This window comes from Pyrgilauda ruficollis, unplaced genomic scaffold (genome assembly GCF_017590135.1).
Source record: "Pyrgilauda ruficollis isolate IOZ18807 unplaced genomic scaffold, ASM1759013v1 scaffold59, whole genome shotgun sequence".
NCBI lineage: Eukaryota > Metazoa > Chordata > Aves > Passeriformes > Passeridae > Pyrgilauda > Pyrgilauda ruficollis.
The window spans coordinates 3,211,714-3,237,411 of NW_024527599.1; the positions used below are offsets into that span (position 1 = coordinate 3,211,714).

General features: G+C 48.0%; 2 protein-coding genes across 5 annotated transcripts in view; one reads left to right on the forward strand and one right to left on the reverse strand.

Moving 5' to 3' along the window:
• Nucleotides 1-79: 79 nt before the first annotated feature.
• Nucleotides 80-18,032, reverse strand: AKAP10 (A-kinase anchoring protein 10). Of its 4 annotated transcripts, none has more exons than XM_041482365.1 (15): nucleotides 17,685-18,032; nucleotides 14,218-14,265; nucleotides 12,006-12,188; nucleotides 11,228-11,743; nucleotides 9,743-9,841; nucleotides 9,225-9,309; nucleotides 8,764-8,887; nucleotides 7,568-7,704; nucleotides 6,513-6,657; nucleotides 5,635-5,808; nucleotides 4,136-4,245; nucleotides 3,727-3,809; nucleotides 3,119-3,171; nucleotides 2,417-2,512; nucleotides 80-1,370 (listed from the first exon to the last, which is right to left on the reverse strand). In XM_041482365.1, the coding sequence occupies exons 1-15, from the start codon at nucleotides 17,842-17,844 to the stop codon at nucleotides 1,365-1,367; spliced, it is 2,019 nt and encodes a 672-aa protein (XP_041338299.1). In that variant the 5' UTR covers nucleotides 17,845-18,032; the 3' UTR covers nucleotides 80-1,364. The 4 variants fall into 4 exon arrangements, with proteins under 4 accessions (XP_041338299.1, XP_041338298.1, XP_041338295.1 ...); XM_041482364.1 differs by having other exon boundaries at nucleotides 5,629-5,808; XM_041482361.1 differs by lacking the exon at nucleotides 80-1,370 and having other exon boundaries at nucleotides 2,181-2,512.
• A 3,279-nt stretch (nucleotides 18,033-21,311) lies between these two features.
• TMEM211 (transmembrane protein 211) overlaps nucleotides 21,312-25,698 on the forward strand; it is a 57,226-nt gene continuing 52,839 nt past the window's right edge. The window contains exons 1-2 of the mRNA XM_041482730.1: nucleotides 21,312-21,416; nucleotides 22,055-22,630. Coding sequence (XP_041338664.1) covers nucleotides 21,312-21,416; nucleotides 22,055-22,630 — 681 coding nt within the window. The remainder of the gene's footprint in view (nucleotides 21,417-22,054; nucleotides 22,631-25,698) is intronic.

Here is a 25,698-nt window from a genome sequence, read left to right on the forward strand (position 1 = left end):
AAAATCACCCCTAAAACTCACATTAAAAAACCCATCCCATGTAACTTCAAACGCCGTGAGAACAGAAAATCGACACAAATTTTAATATTTATATATTTTAAATCAAAACACAATTAAATATAGTATGTTTTAAGTACATGAATGCTTGGGTATGAGAGAAATAAGAGGTGGTACATAGTACCAAAAACCTATACACAGCCTTTTTTGCTTTTTCATAACAATACAGTGTGTCTCTATACAATCAAATATTGCAACAGAATAACACTTTCTAGTCAATCAAGATATTCTGAACATTGGAAATGATTTGAGTTCTTCACGTAGTGATTCCTTTGCACAAGTTTGAGGAGAAAAGCAATCATTAGAGTAAAAAAAAAAAAAAAAAGACCCAAAATAAAAGTGTTGTATACTAAAAATGCAGCAGTAACATAACAGTGAGACACTGAGTACTTCTGCTACCCTGCAAAATTGATTTGCTGGGGAAAGAAAAAGAGGTGCTGTGTAACATGGTAAGTGTTGACAGTGTCAGGAAGAAGGCCAACGGTCATTAAAAACTGTTTTTCTTTGTAAACCAAACATCTGGAATTAGATCCTACGTTGGGTGGAGGACAACAAGCGATGGAGAATGGCAGCAATTCCTTTTTTCCTTGCTCGTGGGATGGTGAGGACAGGAAGTGGAGCAGTCTGCAGGGTCCAAGGTGGGAGCAGAGGGGCTGCAGGACCAGCCTTGGATCTGCTCCGTGCTGGAAGCAGGGAGATGTGTGTGTGTGTGCAGGTGTAGGAGCTCAGCAGGGAGGAGTTCCTGACCCTTTTACACTGCCTTCAAAGTTAATGCAGTTATGAAGTAAAATACATTTATCTTACAGTTGAATACTCATCTATTTCAAGTAACGGAAAATTAAACTTCGAACTTCCCAGGTCATTCACTGCCAATGGATTTGCCCCACAGCCCTTCCAATTCTGTGTTTAAAAATTACAAGCAGTAGAACCAGAAACTACAGCAAAACCTTCCCCTCTGTTGTGGCCTCTGTGTCCCATTGCAGATATTTTGCTTGAAAGTCTTTTTTTTGAGACAGGGTCAAGTATTTGTGAAGTCAATCACAGTTTCTCATTTGTAAACTGCATCTTCATCTCAGAACCATCATTACTGTGAATGCCACATACACCAGGCAGAAGTGTTTCTTCACTCTCTACAGTGGAGGTCCAGGATTGCTTCTTTTCCATTCTTCCTTGGAAATGAGGGGGATTCCAGTGCTTGGAGTAACAGTGCTTTGTTTTTATTGGCTGTGTTAAAGAATCCACCAATAGGGAAAGTTCACTCGTTCTCAAAGTGGAAAACCAGATTTCCTGTCCTGGAGTTTCTAAAATCATAGCTGGAAAAGGGAAAAACAGTTCATTTTACCCTAAAACATGCAAGGTAACTGTTCAATAGAAAGATATTTTGTGTTTAAAAACATTTTGTGTTGAAGCCAGGTTTGTTTGAGTTTGGGGGAGAAAAAAGCCCCAAACCCAATCCAAACACACTCAACCTTTTGATTACTTGCTTAATTGAATCCAGAGCATCTGCAGTCATTTGAGATTTCTAAATACTGTGCTGAGTGACCTTTTCATCCAGGCAGACTGGAATTGTATCATTTGCAGCCAAGCTATTAAGTGAAGTCATTATACAAGTCATTTAAATGTTACTGCTCTATTAGAAAGAAACCACTCCCACAGTGAAACTATGGATCCACCCATTTGGATGCAAAATCTGGGCTTTGGCATATGTTTACTTTCAATAACTGAACATAATGCAAGTTAATTTTTACAAACTCACCTGCCTGAAAGTCAGAAGTACTAGACATTAACTTGGTAACCTGCTGTCACCAATATTTCACAAAATCCAACTGCTGCCTCAGAGCTGGGGTTTTTTACACAGAGAGCACATGGGCTGTACAACAACACAGCCACTGGACAACAATACACAAACCTATGCACAGGGTTACTGTGTCTTTTTAAAGTCTGGAGACAGAATTGTGCAAGTGAGAGCAGCCCATGAGACAAATTCCCAGCTGCTGAGTTTCACTGACACTCAAGCAGAAATGCCACTACTGACTGAGAGGACACAGCAAGTGTGAGCTCAAGTCAGGAATTACACTTCATCCTGCAGCACAGATCACCCTTTTAACTAATTAGGCAGTTTGTAGACTCAAACTAGGACAAGTTTAATACTTGCACAGGAGAACCAGCACAGGCATCTGTAAAGAAATTCCTACACCACACGTAGGTCGAAACACTTCCAACCTTTCTTCCTCTCATGCTCTGGTTTGAACATTTTCCAGTGTGGGTTTCAGCCACAGGAGGAAGGCAAGTGAGAGCTCTGCTCCTCCCACAGCCTGGCTGGAGCCAGATGAAGGCAGCAGCCTTTCCACCCCCCTACCTTGGTGACCTTCTCCAAAGGCTGCTCACACTGCGCCTGCTGCATGACGTCGTTGACAATCATCTTTGCTATCCTCCAAGCCATCTCTTCTTGAGCCTGAAAAACACAGCCCCAAACACAGATAGCTTCAGGTTCTTAAAAGAAAAACACAGTGGTCTCAGCACAGCCTTGGAGTCAGGGTAACCTTCACAACTCCATAACCTGTATAAACATATCCTCCCTCAATGGAAATGCACTTGGTGTTCAAGTAGAGTGTTAATTCAATTATTGTACTTCAGGTTGATGTAATTTCCAAGAGAGCTAGTGCAGATTTTAGATTTATCTCTTGGGGATTTGTCCAAGCCAATCAGAGGGGGAAAAATGCAGCCTGGAATCCATGTGCAGTGGTCACTCCACCATAAAAATCAAATAGCACTTCCACCCCAAAAATCAAATAGCACTTCCACCCCTACTTATAGATATATAAAACCACAACAAGAAAAACCCTGACTGCAAGCACACACTTAATTAGTTCAACCAGCAAGCACTGGCAAAGAGCAAACTAGTTTCACACATACATGCAATCAAATTATATTTAGCACACACTCTCCCTGTTCTTGGTGCAGCAAAAAGATACTCAGAGATAACAGCCAGGATTAAGAACATCAATACTTTATTTCTCTGAAGTGTAAAGTCACAAGAAGAACATGAAAGGGGACACACCTCATCTGTATTTCCTTGAACCCATTTCTTCATTGCTTGTGAAAACATGGACCCTGGTTGAGATAAAAACAGCAAGCAAGGTATGTGAGCAAAGTGAGGCACAAAGCTGATTCCTGTCCCCTTCTGAAGGGTTTGCTCTGCTGGCATTCAGCACATGGAGGAGTGGCAGCAAAGACAAGGGACTGCCTGCAGCCATTTGGACACTGAGCCTTTCCCAGAGCTGAAAAGCAGCACCAGCAGCAGGTCCCAGCCTGGGTGGGAAGCATGTGGAGAGCTGCAGTTCTTTTTCATCTCAAGACCAAAGCTTTGAAGGTTTGATCACCAGCTCAGCTGCTGACACTTTCATCCCTGCCAGGTTCCACTGACAGCTCCAACTCCCACAGGCTGCTCATCCTTCCTGGAGTCCAGCTGGACCAGAAAAGCAGAATTTGGGTAGGAAACTGGGCCAGAGATGGGTTTTGCCTCAGTATAGGCCAATCCCCACAGCATCTCTATTTGGCTTAAAACAGATCTGGAAAGAGTCAAACACTTTGCCTATCTTAACTCCAGCAGGGAAGAGAGCAGCTCTGCAGACGTTTACAGAAATTGAGAGAAAGAGCAAAGCAAACCTTTTGATTTTTTGACATCAGGCTCTGGTTCAGATTCTCTGATGAACTGCCCCAGATCACTGACTCTTCCAAACGTCATCTTCCTGAGGAGAGAGGAACCACATGGGTGATCAAAAGAACTCTGGCATTATGGAAAGCTCTGTTTGGCTATATACTTGGCTACATTTTGGAATCAAAGAAGAACAATAACTAAGAGGAAGAGGAAAAACAATTAGAAATATTTTCCTGGCCAAAGAAATATTCACTGAGTGTTAAATCACACTATTGAAATAAAGTTACTGTCAAATATTAAGACATGGACTAAGATCTTGCATTTAGGCCTACTCTCCATGCAGGAGGACACAGCAAAAATGAAACAGAGGTGAAACATGTAACCAGAAAGGAAACAATACACTGAAATGAACCTTACCCTGCATATGTTCGTTGATACAAAGACTCTGGATCCAGACTTGCAGCATCTACAATTATTGCTTCATCAAAATTTTTCAGGATTTTAACATTAGCCTTTTTGACATTGGACTACAAATAAAAATTCTAAGTATTAGTGCCCAATGCAGATAACTACCAACTTCTTAACAAAACTGCAATTTTAGCGCTTTTAACACAGATAAACCTCCATCAAGTCTCTAAGCAAGAGTATAAAAGAATCAATGTGTCTACACAGCCTTGAATTCCCAACTCATAGGACATTGTTGTTAGCAGAGGATGATAAAATTCTGTGGACAAAGCCAAAGACACAAAGCCCAGGTCAGCACATGCTGCTCAATTATCAGCTCAACAGATCCGTGTGTGCTCACAAATCATTTGTTGTGAGTCTGGAACATCCCTCTCCTGCTCATGGTAAGCAATTCCCAAACACAGATGCCTCCCCCATGCACAGAGAACAAATTATTTATCTTCTGGCCTGGAGTATTTATATAAGATTATGAATAAAAAGCCAAGGAAACATCAGAGCAACAGCAGGGAGGGCACCACACACAGCAATCCATTATTGCCTCAGCACGGAACAGGAGCACCAATGGCAGCTCCTTTCCTGCTGCTCTTTATGCAAAAATATGCAGAGACCCAGAGATTCTCCTATTCAGACAAGCAGGAATGCACACCACAGAAAGCAGCACCTCATTTCCTAAATTGCCCAGCCAATTACCAGCAGTTCCTCCTGCTCAGAGGTTCAAGCAGCAGGAGGCTTCAAGAACACAGATTTTATTCCTCACTTCACAGCTAGGGGAGGAATATTCCCTCCTTGCAAATTAGGAGGTTTAAAAATAGTACAAGCAGGAGGTACAGCTTCCAAGTTGCTGGAAAGGCAGGACATGACTAACATTGGTGTGGATGCTGGGTTTGAAGCTCAGGGTAGCCCTGCAGAGTTCAATAAAAGCAGCAGTCGCTTGTCTCTTTGCTCTCAGCTGGGCTTGCAGTTTCCAAGCTGTCCTGGTTACAGGTTAGCCAGAATCTGCTCTGTGTTTGAGCAGATTGATGCCTTCAGCCCTGGAAATGAGTTTACTCTTCAGGACAGAAGATCTGGCACTTTAAAAGAAGCGAGCACACAAAGCTAGCATGTTTGTATTTAAATTTGATAGCATATTCACAAGAGTCAATTTTCATCTGAAGTTGTAACTATGGTATTGACAAAATAATGTTACTTCTAGTAACAGGCATTCTTAGATATTATGGCATCATGAAAAAGTCTTCAGTAAAGTAGCAACTTAATAAAGACATCACTGATGTAAAGAAATAACAGCAGCACAAGGCTTTGGGTACAACAAATAGCAGAGACACTTCTGACAGAACTGAGCTGCAGGTAGATTCAACACATCCTAACACAACACAGGTTTTAAATGAAAGTGGAATGGTGTTTCCTTACAGGGCAAAAACTTGGATATTGACACAGAAAACCCAAACTGGTACCTGGGAGGCAGAGCCATCCGTGCTCCCTATGGAATCACTGTCAGGAGAGCTACCAGGGCCATGAATATTCAGTGCAATGTTCCCTCCTGGGAATTCATCTCCTCGTACTGAATGGATGAGGTCATTCAAGTATTTGTAGTAAAGGTTGCTGGACAAGAAACCAGGTAGGAAAACCTGAGAGATGGAGAAAGTCTTCTTTAATTAAGGCTGGTCTGCATAGTTAGAGAAGAGCACACAAACATCTCAGTCCTTGTGTAGATGGAACACAAGTAAATGCATCCATGCATGGAATTGTTGTGGATTTACAACTGCATTGCTTTAAGTTTTAATCCTGCTGCAAAATGAACAAACCCAACTGCCTATTAATGAAATCCCCCAGTAACAAACTGAAGTTCAGGGGATTTTTTTCCCCTCTAGAAACTTAAGCTTGACAGCCCAACAGGCTTTACAGTTATTCTGTTTCACTGTGCACAATTCTCTGCAGCTCCAGAATCAAATAATTCATTTCTGGTATCCGGGTACCCCAGAGTTACATTATTAACCACAGCACTTGTATTAGACTTGCAAACAACTCCTACTAAGAGGAAGGAAAATTTTCTGAAGATACAAAATAAGCTGTTGACAGCAATTCACAGGGGAGGAAATTCTGTTACTTCCATTAAACTGCAATAATCACCAGAGACAAACAGAGCATTAACAGCAGCCAGTGGGTGGTATCTTCAAATCAGGTTGGGGAAGAGTCTGGCAGATTTTCCTGAAGCTGTTCTATTACCCAGGTAAACAGGAAATCAGTAAAGGAACAGGACAAATCAGGGCACACCATGGAACCCCCCATCACCCTCAGCAAGTGTGAAGCCCACTCTGAAGAAGGATCTCACCGTCTCCATGGTTGTCCACGCCTGCCTTAAGGGAGTGGTGAAGCAGTTGGGGAGAGGCCCCCCCTCCCTGCAGATGTTGGACTCAATCTCCAGCCTCACAGAGTCATCAAATCCCAGGGGGTGCGTGGCCTGCAGGGAGAAGTACCTGGGCAGGGCAAGGAAACAACACAAACAGGATTTGCAAAGCTCTGCAGGTGCTCAGAGCCCACCCCAGACTCTGCACACACTGACTACAGGTGAGACACCCCCTCCCAGAAACAGTCTGAGAGCCCTGCCCTGAAACACAGATGAAAAACAGAGAATGGAAACAAGAATGGGGCAGGAAACACCCAGAACTCCAAAGCAGCATTGGCTCTACTGCTCACATCCTTGCAAACTGAGTTTAAGGATGGGGGAATGATTGATGAACCTGAGTGAAGCATTTGCTTCCTCTCCAATTATGATTTCCTTCTTGGGTAATAACTCAAGTTGTGTTAGAGCCTCACACTTAAGCTTAAGAACAAACATTTCCTGGAAGCACTTGTGCTCTCTGTCTCCCAGCTGTCTTACTGCTGAAGTGAAGCACAAAGTACAGGAAGAAAGCTCCTCTCCTGAAAGTCTGATATTAAAAAGGATCTGATTGCTTCCTTAAAAAAGGAAATATTTCACAATACTAAGAACACTAGCTGGGTTTTATTACATGTGAGAAGAGTTTCTACAACCTACTTTATATGGATAACAGAATCTGAACATTAAGGTTCTTCTGCAGGGCTGTATCTGCACTAGGCTTAAACCCTTCCATTTTCAAATGACAACCCAACAACTTTGATACTTCCCAACCAAACAAACTCAAGCAATCAAGTCCTGAAAATCCTGAATTATGTTTAAGAATGGAATCCTTGTAAGGATTTCTCCTCATGTATATAAAAAAAATTCATTTCATGTGTGCAAACACAGCAAAAGCCACCTTGATAAAATGCACCTCAGCAGACCAGCCCAAGAGCGCAGAGAAGTTCCTTTTGCACAACAAACACAAAACCACAAGTACAGAAACAAAGATTGTTGAACTCCCTCACTTGTCATACAAAATCATGGCATCATTCTGTGCTTCTTGCCCATCATACTGGCCTTCTTTGGCAGCAAGCTGAGACTGGAAGTTATCTGCTGCCAACCAGAACTGCAATACATTAACTGCATCTTCCTTCTCCATGTACTGGAAGGGAAATCAGAAAAAGAGGAGATTAAACAAGTCTTAGCAAGAAACTTTTAATAATTTTTAACTTCCTTCTTTCCATTTAGAAGAAGAAACATAGGCCATATAGTAGTGGTGCAAAATTGTCTCCAGGACACAGTATTTTGAATTTCTGTTTCAGACAGATTTATCTTGCTTGGAGAAAAAAAAAGAAAAAAAAAAAAAAAAAAAAAAAAAAAAAAGAGAACTTCTGACATTTCTTTTCTATACTTATTTTCACACTTAGTTTCCAAAAAACTATTTGTCTTGTCCTAGGACAGGAAACACCACTGCCATGCTACATTTAGCTTATGCTGAGCTCAGTACATTGTCTCAGCTTCCCAAGCTGCAGTTTCAAACTACATCAGCTTGTCAGACTGTCAGGACAAGTATGTCAAGAGCTGATTCCCTAAAGGTGCAGGAGCCTGAAACTGGGAAATCTTTTATTTAACCTATCACATCACTAAAGGTGCCCTCTCCACACAGCACTGGTTATGAATTGTTATCTGTAACTCAGGTTTTTACAGCCACTACAATGTGAAGATCAAGATGATAATATCAAAGCTTCTACAAAGCAAAGAGACTCTGAGAAGCACTCACTAACTGAGAGGAAATCACAAATACTCATTCCACAACACAATGGACAGGTCTGAACACTTGAATTACTTCTACATGAGGGCAGGAAAAAGTTCAATGCATTTTCTCTTAGAAAAAATACACCTTGGATTTTTCATTATATTTAGAATTATAGAATTACAGAATTGTTTGAGTGGAATGAGACCTTAAAAACGATCCAGTTCCAACTCCCTGCCATGGGCAGGGACACATTGCACTGTCCCAAGCCTCAACCAGCCTGGCCTTGGGCACTGCCAGGGATCCAGGGGCAGCCACAGCTGCTCTGGGCAGCCTGTGCCAGGGCCTGCCCACCCTGCCAGGGAACAATTCCTGCCCAATATCCAACCCTAAGCCATCAAGGAATGAACAGATTATTTTCATCTGCTAGAAAGGGATATAAAAGCAAATCCAAATGTTTTCACTCACCTCAGAGAAGTAGAACAGGGCTGACTCACAGAACAGAATGTCAGCCAGATACACAGTCCCACTGGTCAGCACCTCGATCTGGTATTTACAGAAATGGTGGCTCCGCAAGAACTCACTAAAGTGCCTGCACAGACACAGGGACAATCAGTTACCAGGGTCAGCAGCACCCAGGGCACCCTCAGAGCCAACAGCTCTTGCCCAGAACTCTGATACTTTTGTTGGATAAAAGCCAAACAAGCAAGAAACAGGGCAGGTTTGTAAATGGCACAAGAAAGAGATAAAGAACACAACAGTGTGAACAGCCAAGTTCAGCAAGAATGGATTTGGAGGAGGGGATCTGAGCAGTTTCAAATATAAAATACAGCACAGAAAAGTGCTGATATGGTTATGTCTCCATAAACATTCTTAACAGAACCTTTAGGACAAGAGACACAGGAACCCAAACCATGGCATCAACTTACTCTTGTTCCATTGCATTGAACACTATGGACTGTGCTGTAACAAAGCAGTTGGGATCCACTTGGCCATCCTCCCCACAGATCTTTGCTGCAAAGAAAGACCAGGTTAATTTTAACATGGATTTGGCTGGTGGAGCTGAAAGGCAAGAGCAAGGACTGGTTAATGAAAAATTGCAGTTCAAATCCACCAGAATCAGCTGGTTCTGACTGAGCAAAGAGCTTTCAATGCTGGCCAAATAATAATAACATGGCTAAAGTATTTGGTTGAGACTCATCTGGATCCCCTCCATAACCACCAAGAATTCCTTCCCTAATTTAAACAAAATCTCTGAAAGTTTTTGTGAGGATATTCACAGCACTGCTGAAAGTCAGATCCACTGACACTTGTAATCTCCTATCTTTTTAAGGCTGCCTTTAAAATTGATAAAAATAAAGATAAATGCAAATGTGTGACATATTAGAGAGACATTTTTATGGGGACAGAGCAGCTCTGAAATGAGGAAGCAATTATTCATTCTTACCAACTATGTCATTTCTCATTGCTTCTGTGATAGGGATTGGTTTAGCAGCATCTGGAGAAATATATTTGGTAAAAGTACTAACTGCATCCCGTTCTATACCTGCAGGGAAGAAACACAGAATCAAACTTGGAATTCCTTGGCGTGAGTGAGTAACAAATGTTTGCTCTTCAGAAAAGCAGCTGTCTAATTCTCAGTGATGTTTTCACTGCAGGATATTCATATTCTGCTCCTGACCAGCTGCAGGGACTGTGTGATCTCCAGTCAGGTCACAGCAAACCCAGCATGGACTAAAATGGATTAAAACAACACAGCTCCAAATTTCTCCCTACCACCACACAAGGCAGAACCCACTTCCTCAGCTGCACACCATAGTCCCAGAAGCAACAGTTTTCAGGCAAGTGAAATTCCCAATTTTTAGCTCTCATCACAGAGAAATCACTTGCATTATATAGGAATTACTAGGAAAAAAAAATCTTAAAATGATATGCCTCAAACAAGTTGTGTTCTTTACACATCATCTTTTGAGACTTGGGACTCTGCTCTGGAAGAGAGGAAAAATTACATTCAAATTCTTTTCAGATTTCTCAGTAAAGACCCTGTGTTTTCAAATTCCTTTTAGACATCAGAAAGCAGAGGTGCTTTGATGACTAAAACATAATTTTCCTTGTTTAAGTGGCTTTGGGGCTGAGGTTATGTATTGTGGAGGCACATGATAAATAACTACATGAGAAAGACAAACAGCAAGAGAAAGGGATGCAACACGAGGAAACAGTTGGGCAAACAAAAGGAACCAATGTGAAGAAAGAAGTGTTTCCTTTTTGGCTGCAGACTTGCACAAATGAGGGAGGACTGAGTAGATGCAAAGTAGAGAAACATGTTACTGTGCATGTAGCTCACTACCAAAAGGAAATATTTGAATTTCATCCTTACTTCCAGCAGCCTCTGAAGAGGTGGAATCCAAATGACAACAAATCAGTTACAAGGGGAGGAACTCTATCAAATAAATCCAAGAACAAAAACAGTACATTCCACACATAAATCTCCACAAGTCTCTTGCAACCACTACTTATGTCATTTTATGTAATACAGTATATGTACCTTCCATGGCAAGTGAATTATCAATTCCCAGCCCCACCATCCAAACTTTCTGCAATTCTTTTAAGGTGGGATGGGACAAGTGAAGGAAGAACTGGACATAGCAATGTTCACTCAATTTCTTATGATTACACATGGAAGATCAGAAGCAACCTAAGCTCATTGAGTACACAATGATTTTGGAGTCTCTTCAGCAGTTTTTTTATTTTTAAACAGGTCAAACAATACACAGCTCAAACTGACCAGCATCAGTTAACATCAGTGGTACATAAAACTTTCTTCCTTGTAACATCACATCAGGCTTGCTAAGAACCTGACAACTGAGGCAGCTCCCTGCACAAAAACCTTCACTTCCCACCTTTTCAAGCAAAGGGAACACACAGCACTTACTTTTCATGAGTTTTCCTGACAAGTCCTTTAGTGCAGAGGAGGGGCTGTTTCTATTTGATACTGAAAGCTTGGAAGATTCTTGCTGATCAGCTGGAAGAGAGCGAGTCCCTGGCTCTGCTTTGCCCCGAGGCAGAGCCCTGCTGCTGTGGCTGTCCCGCCCTGGCAGCCGCACGTGGTTCTGGCTGCTGGCAGTTCTGTCAGGGCTGGAGCCCTCCAGCCTCTCCTCCAGCCAGGCAGCAGGAGGAGAGGAGGCCAATTCCTGCTGTTTGGAGGGGGACACTGGCTCTGCCAGGGAGCTCTGCTTCACCGTGTTCAGGCTGTGCGCGCGGATGCGGGACCAGGTGGTGGAGTGGAAGCTCTCGGCCTCCAACCAGAACTTCACCAAGTGCTCCATCCTGCGCAGCTCCATGAACTGGATGAAGTAAGGGAGGGCTACACTGTCCTGCAGGACTTGTTCAAGGGTCTTGGAAAGGCTTGATTTGGTCTCTTGAGCCTGGTAGTTCAGACACGATCTGCCTAAAGGAAAACACGAAAGGGAGTGAGTCCCTATTGTAGCACACACGTGGGGGTTGGATACAAAAGTGAAGAGGCAATTCCAGCACAGTGACCAAGTAAAGGAATTGTCTGCTCCCTTCAAATCCCTCCCAGGGTTACACAGCTGCTACTGTAACAGCAGCCACACTGTTATTACCTATTTGTTTATCTGAAAACCAAGGGATGGTGAGTGCACCAGGAACACACAGAGTAACAATAAAAGCTGACATTCTTACAGCCTTACCTAAGTCTCCAAAGTGAGCAGCTTCCATGTGACTTGGCTGCTTCTTGAGGGCAGCTGTGCGGCTGCTGGAGAAGGAGTCCATGTTGGCAGAGATGGCATTGATGGCCACATGGCTTGGTCCTGCAGCCTCCAGCAAGGCATGATTCCTGGTGCTTCTCTGAGGGGAATGTACTGGGACTGGAGCTGGAATCAAGACAGGAATTGTTAAAGCACAAGGACAACAAGACCTCTTCTAAACATTGCCCAATGCGAAGCACCCCAAAATATTCCAGGGAGTTTGCAAGAGTCAGTCTCATTAGAAGCTCACTGTACCACTGGGTGTCATCTTTGATCAAGGGTCTGATTAAAGACCACAAGTTTTATTACTGCAAGAATAAACTCACTTCCACCCAGCTTTATTTTCCTCATTCAGCAGTAAATCAAGAGATGCCACGTCTAGGTTTACATGTGAAATATTCCTCAGTCTTCCTGCTTCCTTGATAACCACTACTGTAACAACTTTATACTCTGTCAACAGTTTAGTTAAGTTCCAATGCTCCTGCCAATCCATCTCCATGCCTTTTTGAAAGCCAAATTGTAATAAAAAATCCTGAGCTACAAAGCTATCGGTGAGGTTTAATAAGAGTTATTTCTCAAAAATATTTTTGTTGCTTCTGCTTGGTTGCAAGAGGAAAAAAAAAAGCAATAAGGAAATACCTCTGATGAAACCCAGGTTATAAACTTAACCCCTTCAGCTGTTTTAGGACACAAGTGGCTACTGGAGCTCAAAAAGAACAAATAAGAACCTCCTCACACAAAACTCTGCTAATTGTTAATTGATGACAAGGCTGAAAAAAACCCCAAACATGCTCCCAGCAGATTCCAAAGCTCTCAGGAAGCTGCCATGCAGGGACATCTTACACCTCTGACTCAAAAATAAAGCACATCACATGAGCTGATTGGCTCAACACTTCCCAGGGATGTTCCATCAAGGTGTCAGGCAACTTGGGTTCATGACTTCCATGCTGCATCACTTTATTTTTACTCCCAATTTTATGACAGCAGATGACAATTTCACACTTATTTGTCACAGATACCTCAGGAGCAATGGAAACATTTAAATTAATGCCAAGTGTTTGTGCAGTTGCAGGATTGGACATCAAGACACCACTTGCTGCTCCTTACAAAGCCTCTGGGTGTTTCATACCAGCAATAATGGAGAGAATACCTTTTTTCCAAGGCCAAGGGATGGCAGCAGTGGGAAAATTGGTGGAGATCACTTGTGTAGAGCCAGAGCCACACTCCTCATGATGCTACAGGCTTTTGTCAATTAGATTTAAATTTAATTTTATATTTTGGACATTTGGGAAAAAAATGTTCTACTCTCTCCAAGGGTCAAACAAAGGTGCTCTCTGCTGCAGCAGCTCACAACGTGCAATCTTACAACTTTTCAAGTTTATTTTTATTTTCAGGGTCACCATAACTGGTAGTTGCACTGAAAGGTGAGGTGGGGCTATGAAATGGATGCAGCTCACTGCTTCCTGCATTTGATTTGAAAGACAGACCACCAAGAAAAAAGCCTGCAATTTTCTCCTGATGTGCAGATAACACATTACCTAGTACAGAAACAAGATTTTGTCTGAGGGTATGAAAGTAACAGATCAGATTCTGGCTTTTACCTCATCTCCTTTCAGTACTGCAAGAAAATCTGACAGATCAGCAAACTTGTTTTCCTACAGTTTATAAATCTCTTTTCCACCAACTTTCCTAAGAGATTTAGCAGCAAGACCTCTGCACAGAGCAGCAAGGAATGGCTCATTCAGGATTGGGATCTTCAACCTCACAAACCCCATCAAAGTTAAATCTGCAGCTTCTTCTGCACATCAGACACAGTGAAGCTGCACTTTCCAAACTCCAAAGGACAATGCACCTGAGCAAGGAGCTCCAGGAGCAATTTGTTGTGGATAAGGAACAACCACTGCAAGGTGACACTTTGAATTAAAGCTCATGCCTGACATAACTTAATAACCTTCTGCACCTACAGATTCAGCAAGAGGAGGAGGAAAGATTAGTTACTATAAATAGCCAGAAACAGAATTAATTCCTGGGTTTGGTTTGGGTTTGATGCACAGGTCAGATCTGTGCTCAGGAGTAAGGAATGATCCTGTTGGGGAAGATAAAAATGGTGGATGATGGCAGAGATCTGAATTTACAGACAAAAGTTTGATCTTACTTTTAATTGCTTTGACATCTGTGGTCTTTTCTTGTTCTTTGACTTTCACTGTAAAATACAAGGGAAAATGTTAATATGTTAATGCTATTTTGGGTCACTAATGGCATTCACCTGAGAATGGACATAGAATTCCCAACATCTGCAAGTATCAGAGGCACACAGAAACTGTAATTTTGTTAAAACTGATTTCTCATTTAAATTGCACACCCAGTAGCTGACAGAGGCTTTCAAAGCTTTTCTGTTGACTTGCTTTCAAAAGCAAAACCTTATCACCCATTAATTAAATTTCACGAAATACAGTCTGTTACATTTCCATGGAGGAAGATGTTTGCCATCCACAGATTAAAGCTACATTCAGGGTGACTTTAATGAACAGTTTGAACTGGGAAGGGTGGGAAAGGTGTGCTTTAAGTGTGGAGCACTGGCAGGTGCTCTCTGTGAACAAAAAAATCACCTTAAAAGAACATTTCCCTTGTGTTACAGGAAGAGCAGCACAACACCCAACACTGAGGAGATGTGGGCTGGCTCTGGCTCCACGGAGCTGCTTCCATGCACATGATGGGTACCACAGAAATGCTCTGGAAACTCCCTGCAAACAGTTCATTCTCACAAAGTCTTGCTTAATCATCATGAAACCCCGGGTGAGCAACTGATGGGGAGATAACAGTGTAAAAAGTAGTGATGGAAAAGCGCTTTGAGGATTTATTTTTTTTAAAAATGTTACTATTTTTTAAAGGAAGCTCCTAAAGGAAGTGAAGGAGGAGATCTGTTCAAAACAAAAACAAATAAGCCCAAGCAGCACATAAACAGGACGGCAGGGGTGATATTGGAGAATGTGATCCACCAGGAGGCTGCTCCAGGCAAGGATTATTACTACAAATAGGTCACCCCTGAACACGACTGTGGAGCCCTTCCTAAGGTAACCACCCGGCACAATCCCACATTTACACCACAAAACACATCCCAAAAACCCACCCGAAGCGTTCCCATGCCGAGCTAAGGACGGTAAATATTTCAGAGGAGAGCTCCGGTCTCCGGTTACATAATTGCCCTGCCCGGTGGCTGCAGCACTCCGCCAGCCTCCCCTGCGAGCACAAACGCTGCAGGGCTGCAAATCGGCAGCTCGGGCTCGAAAATTCCAGCTGCCAGGGAGCACACTGTGTGACAGAGGGCTTTGAGTGACCATTAAAAGAGGAGGATTGTCTCCAGGCTGACCTGCAGCCGGTGCAGCAGGAGGGCAACCGGCCTTTACATAACTGCAGCTGATGGACAGGAGAGAAATCAACCTCTGTGAACTCTCATCTCTCCCAAATCACTCCAATACTTCATCAAACCAGATCCTAGCTACCAACAGCAATTCCTGGGTTTCACATCAGCCCTCCATAAGCCTATTTTCGGTTTAAATACCTCTGTTCCTTCTTTCCAAGCTACTCAGTTCCTCCCTAAATACCTACTTACAACTGGAAATATGAACTCCAGGGCTGTGTCCCAACCCTTTCCACACAGGCTGCTTCTGTCCCCAGCAGCTCTGAGCACGACCAAGTGACAACAGTAACAGGAGGGGACAGAATCGGCTCGGATCCAGGACAAGCCCGAATTTCAGAGTGAAGTTTCACTGCATGAATTCACTTTCACTTCCCCCAGAAAGCGGATGCTGTGTGGTGCCTGTGTGAAACCAGAAGGAACCACAGCACAAGGGCTGAGGGTGAGATTTCCAGTGGCCAATCCCATTCCAAAGGGTGCCAAACAGCACGTGACGTTCCAGAGTTTCAATTCACTTCTTGAAATGCTCTGAACAAACTCAAAAAGCGTTCACAGTGTGTCAACAGCACACAAAAAACAACGAGATCCTGCTGAGGTCAGCCAGGCTGTGGGACTGCATGTTATTCCCAAGATATCCCCAGGGATGAGCTGTTCCACTGGCAGCAGTTTCATAACCTGCCCTCGAGCACCCAGCTCACCTGTTATACTTTGATTTCTCAACCCATTATCCAACCCAGCCTGCCAGACCTTTATTTTAAGGCCCAAGCTATAAAAACACTTCACCTTCAGTTTTGATTTTTCTACAGGTCAGTTGCTTTACGATCTTTGCTATGGTTTAATTTTAAATTAGTTTTCATTTTTACCTACTGCAATATCCTCATAAACAACAACAGCTCACCCCAGGATCATTGGTGTTTGTAGGATTTTGGCCTGCACGTGGCCAGAGTTTTATCCTAAGCCTTAATGTGCTGCTTTCCTCACAGCTTCAGCTCAAACCTTCTCTAAAAGCCACACCTAAAAACGGAGATCACACCGAGCAGTGCTTTATGCACAGCCCAGATGAAAGGTTGCTTTTCTCCTCTCCTTCACAGCGTCTCTCTTGGGCATTTAGTGCTGATTTGCCTCTCTGACCAAAGATCCTTTAATCAAAGGAACACAGATCCTCAATTACACTTCTCAGATAATCAGAGCTTTCATGGCTTTCTCCCTGAGAAAGTTTCCACACAGGCTGACCTTGTCCCTGTGATCCCACGTCAGGACAGAACCTCAGCTCCACAATTCTCAATGAAGCAGCAGGAGCGCTTTTTGAAGAGTTTATAACCACTATCAAAGCTTCATTCTGCAGCCCAACATTTGTACATAAACACCCCAAAAAGGATTATGGCACTTGCAAAGCCCTCAGTGGCTTCCAGGCTTTTCAGATCTGCTAAGCTCAGACTCATTTCTTGCAGAACTGCTGCACTAACCTCTCCAAAGAGTGACATTTTCAGTGCTGCTGCTCTGGCTGAGCAAGATCCAGAGGATGTGAGAGCCATCACCACCACCCAGGTACCACGTCCTTGCCTCCCAGGATGTGCATTTTGGGTTCAGTAACCCAGAGAGGCTTTAGGACAGTGCTGCATCAGAAGATCAGTGGTTGCACTGCTCGAGCTGCAGCATCACGAGGAAACAGAACTTTCCCAAGGGGCCCTTCCTAAAAGGTGCCACTTTCAAGAAAAAACACACAAATCACAGCAGGGCAGGTTGAGAGCACAGGGCCCTGCCTGCAGCACGAGCACAAAGTGCCTTCAGAACGCTGCACTCCCAGAGAGCACTTAAACTGCGCCCATTTGTGCTGCTGGAGTATTATAAATATTTCAGCAGCCCTGAATTTCCCAGCTTGTGCTCCATACCAAATCCATTGCAGAATAAATTTGCCACGGACTCCTCTGCTTTCGAGAGCTCCGTGCCATGAGGTCTCTTTTTCACTGACATTTTCAGCTGCTGCTGTACATTCTCAGCCCTTGACAATTTTTACAAAGCCGGCTATATCAGCATTGTGAAAAACCACCCGTAAAGGGCTCAGAGGCTCAAACCCTGCACGAAGCCCGGCAGGTGCCACAGCCCCCTCCCGCCCGGTCACCGCCCGGACCGCGGGCAGCCCGGGGGCCGCAGCCGAGCCCAGAGCCCCGCCACCCCCGCGGGAGGACAGCCCCGGCACTGACCGTCACTGGCGGGGAGGCCGCTCCTCAGGGCCCGCGCGTCCTCGCGGGGCGCGGTGGCGATGCCCGGAGGGGCAGGGCCGGGGCCCGGCAGCCGCGCGGGGGACGAGCCCGGCGGCCGCCCGCCCGCCGCCCCCCTACCTTTCCGCCTGAAGAAGGACATAGCGCCGGGGAGGGGGCGAGGCGGCCGCCGGGGCGGGGGAAGGCGGGAGGGAGGGAAGGCAGCGCGCCGGGTCCTATGAATGAGGCTGCTGCGCCCGCCCGCCGCCGCCGCTCCCTCCGCCTCTTCCTCCCGCGGCGGCGCCCGCGGCCGCCATGTTGTCAACAACGGCCCCGCGCCCGCTTCCGGCAGCGCCGCCCGCGCGGCACGGCGGGATGCGGCCGCACTCAACATGGCCGCCCCGGCCTCGCCCCCACCGGCCAATGGGGCCTGGCGGGGCCGCCATGTTGGGTGAGGGCAAGGAGCCCGCGGGGGGGCGGGGCGGCCATCTTTGATCAGGGCGGGGGGCGCCGGGCGGCGTGAGGCGCCGGCCGCCATCTTGGCTGAGGGCACGGGTGACCCGGGGACGCTGCGGCAGCGAGGGAGCGACCCGCGTGCAGGGGACAGGGCACGGAAAGCAGGGGACAGAGCCCTGAATGCAGGGGACAGGGCACCGAAAGCAGGGCACAGAGAGCCCCGAAAGCAGGGGACGGCGGGCGGCCGCCGTGCAGGGCCGTGAGAGCCGAGGCGCCCTGGAGAGAGACCTCAGGGACGTGTCCCAAAATGTCCCCTTCAGCCGTGGGGGCTCAGCAGAGGGGCGGACAGACAGACGGACACACGGACAGCCCTGCCCGGGGTGTGAGGGCTCTGCAGTGCCGGACCGGTCCTGCCGCCGTGTGGGGCCTGGCTGTGCAGGACACGCGGCCGGTGCCGGAATGCGGCGGCTCCTCCATCCCACGGCAGCTCCCTCATCCCACGGCAATTCCTCCATCCCACAGCAATTCCTCCATCCCACGGCAGCCCGGGTCCAGCACAGCCAGAAATCCCTGCCGGGCCGCTTGCCACCTGCGGGATTGCTGTCCCATAAGTCAGTTCCGTCTGCGCCCCGAATCCTGCCACAAAAATCCTCTTAATCACCCTCCCGAGGCAAATCTGCTCTTCCCTCACCTGCCAAGGATGTTTGTCACCATGACACGGTGCTTAGGTTGATATCTGATGAGGAGATCTCTGCTCTAAAAGCTTTACAAACACTTTGTAAACACTGTGATGATAAATTCTGGTTTGTGTGTGAGGAAACTGAGGCACAGAGCCAGAGGGCAGCTCTGTCACCCCGGATCGATGCAGTGTCACCCTGAGCCGTGTAACTGTCCTGCCCTTGCTCCTGAGCCGTGCCAAAATGATGTAATTAACAATCATTGCCTGAGTTTCTGAGCTGTCTTTCATCCGAGCATTCCAAAGCTCTTTACAAACACTCAGTAATTAAGACTCATAAATTGTAAATGGCATAAAAGGTACACGGGGATCTTCCAGGGCTGGGATGGAGCTGTCTCCTGGGCGGGATGGTGCCGCTGATCAACACCCTGTAGCAATTGCATTTTCTCTTTTGATATTATTTTTGTTAACTGGTGCTCTTTGATACAGTTTTGTACACATGCCCAGAGGCTGGCTGGAGCATAATGAACTATTCTATATGGTTTCTGCATAATGAATGGAATTATTTAATTGGCACATAACCTTAGAGACTGCTAATAGACTGAAACATTCTGAAGATGAGCAAACTGGAAAGAATGGGGTGACTCAGGGAACACTAAATTAACATATTCTGCCAAAAACTTTGCACCCAGGCCTCTGGGGTTTCAGAGCATACATGGGGGTTGAAGAAGGATGCAATGATTTACACAAGAGTTTGACATTATTACCTTCCCTGGACTGAAATTTTCTCTCACTTTTGGGATTCAGACGGGCTGAAGCTCCAATCCAGAGCTGCTCACTCAGCCTTGGACCTGGATGTGAACTGGAAGTGTGAGTGGAGGAAGGTGCTGGAGTCTTTAACAGAACATGACAGTTTAATTATCTGAGCAATCAGTTAAATATGACTTCAGGACATGGGTTGGCCAACGTCAGAGAAGCTGAGGAACTCCTCCCTAAATGAAAATATTCAAATTAAAAAAAAAAAAAAGCTGTCTCACTGCTTGATTTTTTCTGAGGGACTCCTCCCTAAATTAAAATATTCAAATTTAAAAAAAAAAAAAAAAAGCTGTCTCACTGCTTGATTTTTTTCCTCTCCACAGCTAGAAAAAGAAGTAAACTTTTAATATCTGAAAAGATCTGAATGGAATGCTCGTGTTTGGACAGATATAATAAAGCAGGACAAGACTTTGTTGCCTTTGATAATTAATCACAGGGCACTGCTCTGCTCAATTACAGCACAAAAGCACAAATGTAACACACATGAGAGGCCATTCCCATTTCTCCCATCTTTGGGACAGTCCATTTATTCCCATGATGCTGGGATTCTCTCTCATATATAGAATTCTAACTACTTTGGGAACACAAATACCAAAAATTATATGAGTAAGGATTTTAACAGCTGAGATCTTACTCTGGAATAAATAATAACGTCCTAAACACATCAGGAGTCAAAGATGCCTTTGCACAGAAACTCACATCACCTTAAATTAGAGATTTGTATTTTACTTTTTCTCTTCTTTTCTTTTTTAATGGGAAAGCAAGTGTCTGCATGCACACACAAAATTCCTGGCAGGTTTGGCTGTGGCTGACCTCAGTCCATGAACCTCATGGGAACAGGAGGGTTGGTACCTGTGCTGAGCATTTCAAAGAAGGGAATTCTCCCACGTCCCAGCCTGGTGAAAATTAACTGCTTTTATTAAAACACTGCAATTCCTCCCTGTCTCCTTCCACGGGGCACATTCCCAGGGAGGGAGGTTTGTTCAAGCACGGGGTGAAGAGTCTGCCTGACTCCCAGTGGTGAGTTAAAACTCGAGGTCTGAACTGTAAAATGGGGTAAAAAGGTAAAAAAAAAAAAGGTTCACTCCCAGCAGGAAGAGCGGTGTTGGTGACCTGCTGCTGCAGGTGTGCTGGACAGCAGAGCTTTAGGAAGCAGCACTGAGCAGCAGAAAGCAGAAAATCCCCTTCTCCAGGTCCTGAGCTCTTCCCAGCCCTGCCGCGGCTGCTCCTGCAGGAACGGAGCCTTTTCTGCAGGGCTGGAGCCACTCTGGGATGATCCTGACTTAGGGAAGGCAAAGGGGCTCGCTGGCACCTCCACCTGCCCAGGCGGCATCGCGGGGGACTCACCTCGGATGCCCTTTCTCCAATCCACAGTGCTTTCCCCAAGTTCTTGCCATTCTGTGGCATCATAAATACTTGGAAAATAATAATTTATTTTAACACCACCTTTTGTTTCTCCGTTCTTTCCCCCCATCCCACCGTTTGCTTTTCTAGATGCCTCAGGGAGTACAACAAGCGATGACAGCAGTCGGGTCTTTCTTCAAACCAGGGATATGGGGGGAAAAACAAGGCTGAGTGTGATTTTGTCCCTTCAGAACTTTCCTGAGGCCACAGGAGGAGCAGCATCCGCGGCATTTCTGAAATCAGGACACAGACACACGCCCGTGGAGCCCAGCGGCTGCATGCGGACAGAGCCGCAGCGCTGCCGCACACTTGGCCGGTGCGTTCAGCTGCAGGAGCGGATCTGCCATCGCTGCCGCAGCACTCCGGGCGCGCACCAGGAGAGGGTGCCAAGCCCCCGGCTTGTGCTGCCGGGATCCGCACGGGCTTCCCAGGACGCGGAGCCCTCTCCAAGCGCTGCGTTTAAAACACCAACCAACGCGCCCTGAAGCTAAAGGAAAATCTCTTTTTTTTGGACCAAAAGCTGCCCAAATGTCTTTACCTGTTTCAGCGCTATCGGCAGTAAGTGCCCGAAACCCGCCCGAGGACATTAGCGCAGGATAAAGGCTTTTTTTTGCTACATTTTGAAAAGGATCTGGTTCTTTATGCGGCTGATGGACGTGGGACCGCTGGAGGCCGAAAAAACCCGTAAGATCTGCGAGGCACGAACATAAAACATCAATCCGTGCTTCACAGGCACCGCGAGGTTTAGCAGGAATAAAACCTGATCCATGAAGTTTTTAGAATGACTGTTATAAAAATCCATCTGCACTGGGAGGCGCAGCTTTTACACCTCAAGCAAGCGCAGGCTCCCGGGCAGCCGCTCTGCCTCCAACACCTTGGAGAAACCTGCGGGATTAGAGGATAACACAGCCCGAGCCGGCAGACCCCGAGTCCGAGACCTCCCTGCCACGGAGGGTTCAAATCCCCCGCGCGGTGCTCCCGCGGAATTCCCGCACCCGCCTTCCCCACGCGTGTCCGGGAGAGCTGCCGGAGCGGAGCCGCAGCATCGCCGTCTGCGGGCACGGAGGGAGGGTTAAAAATACCGCCGCTAATTGACCGCAGCAACAACCCGACCCTTTCGGGGCCGCTGCAGCGGGCGGAGAATCGCCGTGAGCGCCCCGAGCAGCGGGCGCCAGGTGACCCCGCTCCCCCGCCCCGGATTCCCCCCGCCCGCCGCGGGTGTCGCAACCGCGCCCGTCCTCAGCCGCGCCCCGCGGGGGGGGCGGCGCGGGGAGCGCGCAGGGAGCGCGCAGGGAACGCGCAGGGAGCGCGCAGGGGCGCGGGCAGNCCGGTGGCGGGCGCGGGGGCGGCGCGGGGCGCGGGCTCCCTGCCCCGCCGGCGCACCATGTGCAGCGGCGTCGGCTGCTTCTGGGCGCTGCTCTCCGCCGGCCTCCTGGCCGCCTGCGCCGCCGCCTTCCTCTCGCCGGCCTGGCTGCTGCCGCCCGGCCGAGCCGCCGCCGGTTTCGGCTTGCTCTGGCGCTGCGCCGGGCCGCCCCGCGGCTGCCACGGCTCCGCCGGCCCCGGCGGCTTCGGAGACATCCCCTCCGGTTCCTGGCAGGTGAGCGCCTCCCCGCCGCGGCACCCCCCACAGCCTCTCCCGGGAATCTCCCGGCAGCTCCCCGACATGCCGCCTGCCCTTCCCTGGACTCCCCGGCGTCTCCCGTCACCTCCCCGACATCACCCGTGTTTGCTTCTGGCGCTCCGGCATCCCTCATCACCTCCCCGGCATCTCCCGTCACCTCCCCGGCATCCCCCCCTTGCCTGCTTTGGGTTCCTCGGGGTCACCCCATCACCTCCTGGCCTCCCCCCAGACCTGCTCCCGGCTCTCCAGTATCTCTCTGTCCTCCTCACGCCTCTAAGATCCTCCTGTCATCACCCCAGCTTCCCTTGTCCTGTCTCCCAGAGCTGCTCCAGCATCCCTATCCTGCCCGGATCATCCCAGGCATCCCCTGCATCCCGCAGCTGCCCTCGAGCATCCTCTGCATCTCCCCGTGCTCTCTCCAGCATCCCTTCCACCCTCTGCATCCCGCCCGTCCAGCCTCGAGCATCTCCTCAGCACCCCTCGGGTATCCCGAGATCCCTGTGGGGGTCTCATCCCTCTTTGGGATGCTGGGCTGTTCTCGGGGTGCTGCGTGGACCCAGCGTGGTGCTCAGGGGGGCCGACCGCGGGGCTGACCCGGCCACCCCGCCCTGCCGGGGCCCCAGATCCCCCCGCTCCTGCTGGGTGTGCAGGAGGGACTCGGGGAAGCCGGAGAGGTTTCTGTGCTTCCCAGCGGGGCGCTGAGCATCACTCCCGGCTGAGTTTGCTGTGCAAGGAGGTGGCTGAAACTGCTGCTCCTGGGACACGTGGATGCAGAAATCGAGCCTGGATGTGGGGGATCGGGGCTGTCCCCCTGCCCGGCCACCCGGGGTGATGCCCGTGCCAGGTTTTGGGAAGGAAGGAGGCCCAGACCCCCCCGCTCGCCCCATGGGGTCCGGGGCTGCTGTGGTGTCCCGAGGTGACAAAGAGCCGCCTGTCACGCTGGGTGTGTGCAGGGAGCGCACAAAGCCCGGCCCCGGCACCCACCGCCCGTTTGGCCCCGTCCTTCCTCTCTCCTCTCCCTCCATCCTTACCCCGAGGCTGTGAGTGTGAAATCCCTGCCTCTGCTCGGAACACACGGGCTTGGACTCGCTCCAGGTCACGGTGTGGCAGCATCCCCAACGCGGGGCTGCATCCCGGAGCTCGGGGCTGTGCCGGGCACAAAGGGTGTCTGACAGCAGCTGGATTTCTCAGCCTGCCATGGAGCTGCGCTGTTATCTCTCCCAGGACACCAGGTCTGCGTGTGATTGCTTAAATCCCATCACGGTCTTTAAAATTGGCATTAGAGACAAATATTGTGAATTGCAAAGAAAAGAACCAGCTGTATAAACTCCTAACTATTTATATAAAAAGGTGCAAAAATGCTCTTGTTTCCATGGGCTGGCCTTTGTTCAGATGTTTTTGCAAATGTGATGCAGATAAACACTTCCAAGTAATAACAAACTTTAAAGATAAGAAGGAAGCTCAGCAGTGACTCATTTGAACAAGCTTCAGCCTCTGAAAACACTGAGATCCAGAATAAAATGTCGCACGAAGTCTCTGAGTTCCTGAGCTTGGGCTAAGGAAGAGATGAATAATCACAGCACTGAGGGGAGTTTGCAGGGCATTTTGGTGACATGTCCGTGTCACCTCTATTAATACCACCCAAATAATTGATGAACAACCAGTGCAGACTCTTTCAGAGGAGAGTGTTCCCTCACCAGCTTTCTGCCACGAGGAGGGGCAGAATACCTGTTGTGATGGTTATTTGATGGGCTGGAATGTAATAAAATAGTCCTGACAGCTTTGCTGAGGCAGGCGACAGCTTTGGCTTTCTTGCTTGAGCAGCCTCCGAGCCCGCACGCCTCGGTGCTCAGCACAGCGGAGCCGAGTGCCGAGAACCCCGTCCGAGTGCAAGCAGGAGATTTCTCTCTGTTTTGGAGAGATGGGGAAATCGCGGCTCTTTTTTCTTTGCTTTCAGAGCCGTGACGTTCATTTCAATCTTTCCAGCGAACTGATGGGCAGCTCTCTCTTTAAATGAAAGCCGAACGTGGACAGGAATGCGGGAGCTCCTGAAGGAGCCTCCAGCGTTTGCTCAAGTGGAGTTTGCTGCAGGAGGGAGGGAGCTGCGGCTGCCGGGGGCAAAGGCGGCTCAAGCTGGTGCGGGGCTCAGGAGCTCTGCTAGAGTGGAGCTGGTGGCACATCTGGGGGTGCTGAGCACACTGGGTGGGTGCTGAGCACATCTGGGGATGCTGAGCACATCTGGAGAGGGTGCTGAGCACACCTGGGTGGATGCTGAGCTCACCTGGGTGCGTGCCCACCCTGGGGATGCTGAGCACCTGGGTGGGTGCTGAGCACATCTGGGGGTGCTGAACACACCTGGGTGGGTGCTGAGCACACTGGGAGGGTGCTGAGCACACCTGGGTGGGTGCTGAGCACATCTGGGGATGCTGAGCATATCTGGAGAGGGTGCTGAGCTCACCTGGGGATGATGCTGAGCGCACCGCACATCTGGGGGTGCTGAACACACCTGGGTGGGTGCTGAGCACACTGGGAGGGTGCTGAGCACACCTGGGTGGGTGCTGAGCACATCTGGGGATGCTGAGCATATCTGGAGAGGGTGCTGAGCTCACCTGGGGATGATGCTGAGCGCACCTGGGTGGATGCTGAGCACACCTGGGTGGATGCTGAGCACAGCTGGGTGGATGCTGAGCAAATCTGGGGGGGGTGCTGAGCACAGCTGGGTGGATGCTGAGCACATCTGGGGAGGGTGCTGAGCACAGCTGGGTGGATGCTGAGCTCACCTGGGTGCGTGCCCACCCTGGGGATGCCCGTCCCTGGGGATCGTGGCTCTTTCTGTCTCCTCGCTGCTGTTCGGTGCTTCCCCTCTCCGGTTTGTGGAAGGGTGGGGGAGCGTTCAGTCCGCAAATGATCGTTAATGCCAGTTGTGTGTGCACTTGGGGGATTATGTTAATCGTGCTACAAATGATGCTTTGAATCATGTCTGGAGGTTAATTAACATGCCTTTCTTCTCTTAAGAGGGCCTTCATGTCTGCTTAGAGTTGCTG